The 5,383-nt window shown below is 39.0% G+C and overlaps 1 protein-coding gene across 1 annotated transcript; it reads left to right on the top strand.

Annotated features, from left to right (window-relative positions):
• Positions 1 to 1,445: 1,445 nt before the first annotated feature.
• Positions 1,446 to 2,105, top strand: PCYB_134240 (60S ribosomal protein L10; the record flags this gene model as incomplete). Its single annotated transcript, XM_004224449.1, has 1 exon — positions 1,446 to 2,105. One exon carries the CDS (start codon positions 1,446 to 1,448, stop codon positions 2,103 to 2,105), a length of 660 nt encoding a protein of 219 aa, XP_004224497.1.
• Between the last annotated feature and the right edge of the window lie 3,278 nt (positions 2,106 to 5,383).

Below are 5,383 nucleotides of genomic sequence, written 5' to 3'. Positions count from 1 at the left end.
AATTTAAAAAAAAAAAGCATAAATTTTGTGGATAATTTTTTTCTCCTTGACCAACTTGCGCAAAGCAAAAATAATATACTATACCATTTCATCACTTCACCTTTTCAGAAACAAATCAGGTGAGATAAAATAAGCAGTGGGTGGGGGGAAAAAAAATTATCAAAAAAATGGTACCAGCCCTTCACCACTGGTTAACTTTTGTAGGCGAAAAAAAAAAAAAGTGCTTTACCGGTGCGAACGCATTATGTCAGATGTTTATGCATATAGCGCTCATTAACACAGGGTTTTTAAAAGGGGCAACTTTGCGCCAAAAAAAAAAGAGGCATTTTTTTTCCATCAATATTATTATTATGCCCATAATGATATATACATAGCGCTGCGCGTACTTGTATGGAACTATAGGCAGATGCAGGGGTTTGCAGAGTTTACGCTTGAACCAACTCATCACCCCACGTGGTCGCACGGATGGCCCGACGAGGAAGTATTTTTTTATTTACACCTCTAACTTTCTGCTCATTCCGTTCCATTTCTTTCGTTTGGGTTAGGTTTCTTTGGCCTTGCCAATCTTGCCATTTGTTCGCTTCGCGTTCGTATCACTTGAATTTTTTCGTTCCCGTTTCGCTTCACTCTTTTTCGTTTTTATAATTTTTCTTCATTTTTTCCTACACTTGGTCGTAAGTTACAGCATTTTTTTTTTTTTTTTTTTTCGTTATTTGATTAACATTTCAGCAATGCAACACTTGCGTTACCGCGCGAACGTACGAATGCATATAGATGAATAAACTAAAGTAAACAAAAAAAAAATACGTACAAAACGCGCCAACGAAACGTGCGAACAAATACAAGAAGAAAACCCCACGGGCGAATAACATTTTTGCAAACATCACGAGCGAATAGCATTTTTGCAAACATCTCGAGCGAACAGCATTTTTGTAAATCCCCAAGCTACGAATTGGCCCAGCGGACCTTCCCACGGAATACTCACCAGAGAGCTCTAAGTGTATCATTTCTTCGACAAGGTAATATACGAGCGCAGAGAAAAAAAATCGTTCAACGGTTATTGTTCACGCGCCGTAATTGTACATAGCCATATGTACCTTACTCGTTCGGCATGTACATGGAGACCTCCTTCCCCTCCCCCAAACCAAGCGCTTCACTTACGCATAGTGAGTAGGCATTCGCTCGGTTGGAAAAAACAAAATATACAATCACGGGTGTAACTTACGCATGTATGTACGTTGTTACACTGAGCATATGACCTCTCGTGCAATTGTTAAGGGGAAGGAAGGTTTGCGCTACTGCGCGGGGAGGTCTCCCCACAGTTCGCTTATCACCAATGTGCAGTAGTTATTACAAACATAGTCGAGTGCGCATACTATTTCTTTACCGAGTTGTCATCTCATTTTTTTTTTTTTTTTTTCCATGTTAACTTTCCTACGCACCAGATGGGAAGAAGACCAGCGAGATGCTACCGCTACTGCAAAAACAAGCCTTATCCCAAAAGCAGATACTGTAGAGGTGTACCCGATCCGAAGATAAGAATTTATGACATGGGAAGAAAAAAGGCAGACGTAAATGAATTTAGTGGAGTGGTTCACCTAGTGTCATACGAATATGAACAAATATCCTCAGAGGCGTTGGAAGCAGCACGTATTAGTGCAAACAAATATATGATTACGAATTGCGGTAAGGATAACTTTCACTTAAGAGTTCGAGTGCACCCTTTCCATGTGTTAAGAATAAATAAAATGTTGTCGTGTGCAGGTGCTGATAGGCTACAAACAGGTATGAGAGGTGCATTTGGAAAACCGAACGGTGTTGTTGCAAGGGTTGATATTGGACAAGTACTTCTCTCCATAAGAACTAAAGAAAATTTTATTGCAAAGGCATGTGAGGCATTGAGAAGAGCCAAATATAAATTCCCGGGTAGACAGAAAGTTTTTGTTAGCAACAAATGGGGATTCACCAACTTTTCCAAAGATCAATATCAGGAATATAAGAAAAAAGGAAGAATAATATCCGATGGAGTCAGCTGCAAATTTATTAGGGAAAAGGGACCATTAGATAAAATATACAAGGACATAAATACAGTTATTGAGTCCTAATTTTCCCTTTTTGTTCTTTTCACATCTACATGTTTTTGCATTTTTTCTGGGTGTTAATCCCACTCGTTATGCCACGGGGAAAATGGTGTTGCTACTCTCCACGTGTTGTGCCACTGCAGAGTGTAATCACCACCCCCATGTGCATATGTACAAATAAGTACATACATCCTTTATCATTCCATTATTCCCATCAACCCTTCCCTTTCCTTCCCTTCCCTTTACTTTTTTTTTTTTTTTTTTGACACCAACTTTTTATGATTCTTCCCCTTTTTAGCGTCCAACAGCTAATTTAGGAAAGTGAAAGATTCATAAAAATGTACCATTTTTGAGAGACCAACCAGGAACAAAAAAAAAAAAAAAAAAATTCTTAAATTGTTGCAAAGAATGTGCTTTAGGGGAGGAATATATGTGAGTACTCCCCCCACGTTGTTGTAAACTAAGCCTGCGTGGTTGTGAAACTACATTTGGCATAGCGCAATGGGCGTAACGTCCGTCTTGCCATTATGATACTCCCCCTAACCTTTTTGGGTAAACTCCCCATTCGGTGACCTCTCTGATAACGTAACGTGCGCGCAAATATGTGCATTTGTATACCTTTCTGTGTGCTCAACCGACGTATCCCCATTCAACCACTTGGACACCTTCTCATTGCTGTCCCTCCGGTTGCACACTTTTCGCGAAATCTCCCATCGCGCATATGTAGGGCGCTTGGCATACCACATCGAAACGGAAACAAAACTAAGTTGGGGCTCGTGAGGGAGCACAGCACGCAGCTAAATTGACTTAATGAAAGGGGGAATGCCTCCACAAATACACGTCAACAGTGCATCATTTTTGTTACACTTTTAACGTGATCAGTTTGTGCCAAGGGATTTTTCGCTAAACAACGTTCATCGCAGACCGTTTATGTAATTCGCAACCTCTAAACGTTATTCACCATGTGAGAAAGTTGTGCATGCATAAAAAAAAACGCCCTTGCCATTACGATGTGCATAATTCTGTGTACACGTAGTTTGTTTCAACCCCCGACGTACTTCATTTTCTCTCCTCAAAATGAAGCAGCTTGGTTCTTTCCTCTTAGCTACATACTTGAAAATGCATTTTTTCGTAATAGCAGAAAGGTTAGACCGATTTGGATATTTTAAACCTTTATTTTTTTTTTTTTTTTGCAAGCCGCGATTTGCTTAAAAAGGTGTCCAAAATGGTGACAAAAAATTGCCAAAACAAAGTTGTGATTGTTCTTTCGAGCAAGCCATTTTTTTTTTTTTTTTTCCTAAATGACATGCACTTTTTTTTTTTTTTTTTTACACGCGCTTAATGCTATATACACAACGCTTAAATGCACACACTCGAGTAAAGGACGTTATTAAAAAATGGCAGTAAGATGTGACTGGCAAGAGGAACACACGATTCGTAAAATGATGTCCTGTTCGTGGCAAAATAAAAATTGTGTGTAAACCACCGGTGTAGTGTTTCTTCCAGCCTTAGTCGTACACACTTGTGGCAAGCTACGCCGTCTTTTACCTGCACACACATACGTACATAAAGGTTCCTGCGTTGTACGTATAGTCCCAGATAAGTACGCGTGTCAATCATACGTTACAGGAAAAATCTAAGCACGTGTATGTTATGTCGATATAGAACAACAGTTTCCTCTTCGCATGCACAGTTGTGATGCGCCACTACGTTTATGTGTTTGTTACTTACATGGTGGCTGATTATGTATACCGGCTCGAGAACAGCAAAGGTGCGCATTTATACTCACCTCGTAATTTTACCCTTTAAAACTGTTTTAGGGATGGCAAGGCAAAACGGTGAAGAGGTAAAAAAGTGCAGGAAAAAACACAAACTGCGCGCGGAAAACGAGCGCCTTTTAATAACCCATGGTAAAAAATAAATTTATTTCACAAACGTCCCGCGTTTTTATACTACACAAAGGTGATAAAACCGTTTGTGACGTTTCCCGTGCAGCTTTTTTTGCAACATTTTTTCCAGTTCGGGTTCGCTGAACGGGAAACTTTTAATTTTTTTTTTTTTTTTTTTTGCCAGCTAGCACATGTAAAAGCTACATGGACTGTACTGTATGCATTCTTCTTGCCGCGAACTGTTCGCTTAAGAGCATATTTCGCTCGGTGTGTAAATTATGTTAACCAGGCGGAATTGCTACGAGGTGTTCATGTATACGTGTTTGCCGTTATATGGCATGCTGCGGCAGGTAGTAAAGTAGGCAGCAGTACAGGGCAGAACGCACTACTACGCTGTACAACGCGGTGTGCCCTCGTTTCACAGATGTTACACAAGATTTCATAACACATTTGTACGAGGCGATTGTTTCACTTTATGCTGCAAGAAATTTGGTCCCCCTGTTTTTTTTTATCCCATTTTTGATTTATTTTATTCTGTGTAACAGTTTCACTCCACGGGAATTTCACATGTATATGCGCCCGTGTAACGCCGTTTCCGCATTCGCTTTCTCTTTCACTTTATGTGAGCGTACAAGGCGATGCATACATAACGGGTGGAAGCTGCAACTGTACAGATAAAAAAAAACATAGAAAGGCAAGCAAAAAAATTGCCAACCAAACAAGAACAGCAAAATTGAAAAAAATACGTGTACATATAAAAATAAAAGAACATTATACATACAATATAATATACACTACTGCAGTTAATTTTACGCCGCCTTCCCCTTTGCTTCTTTCTTCCAACCTTTTTACGTTTCACCTTTTATCTTTTTTTTCTTCGCTTATGTACGTGCTTTGCCCGAGTAGCCTGTACGTTGGCACACTTTACCCGTGCGAATGCGGCTTGCTCATTTACGCCTCGAATGTTCACTTAGTCGCAAGCCGCACGCACAAACGCATAAACATAAAAACGCACAAACATAAAAAAGTATGATCATACAAACGTATAAAAGTATAAACATACAAACAACAAACGCATAAACATAAGAACGCACAAACGTGTAAACTTAAAACGCATAAACATACAAACGCACAAACGTGTAAACTTACAAACGGACGACGTGTACTGTACACGCTTAGCATACGTGCGGTATAAGCAAACATACATTCCCTACGCATGTACCAATATGTGCACATATGCTCTTCACATATGTTCACTTTTTTTTTTTTTGACACATAACATTTAAGCTTTTCATGCAATTTAAATTTTAACATATTGACATATCTTTTCTTCGTAGGTCCAAATTAACAATCTTTTAAACCATTTAATTTAGGAAAAAAAAAAAAATAATAATAATAAAAATAATACCATAA

This window comes from Plasmodium cynomolgi, chromosome 13 (assembly GCF_000321355.1).
Source record: "Plasmodium cynomolgi strain B DNA, chromosome 13, whole genome shotgun sequence".
NCBI lineage: Eukaryota > Apicomplexa > Aconoidasida > Haemosporida > Plasmodiidae > Plasmodium > Plasmodium cynomolgi.
Note: the sequence above shows the minus strand (reverse complement) of the source record. Positions and strands in the feature narration are given on the sequence as shown.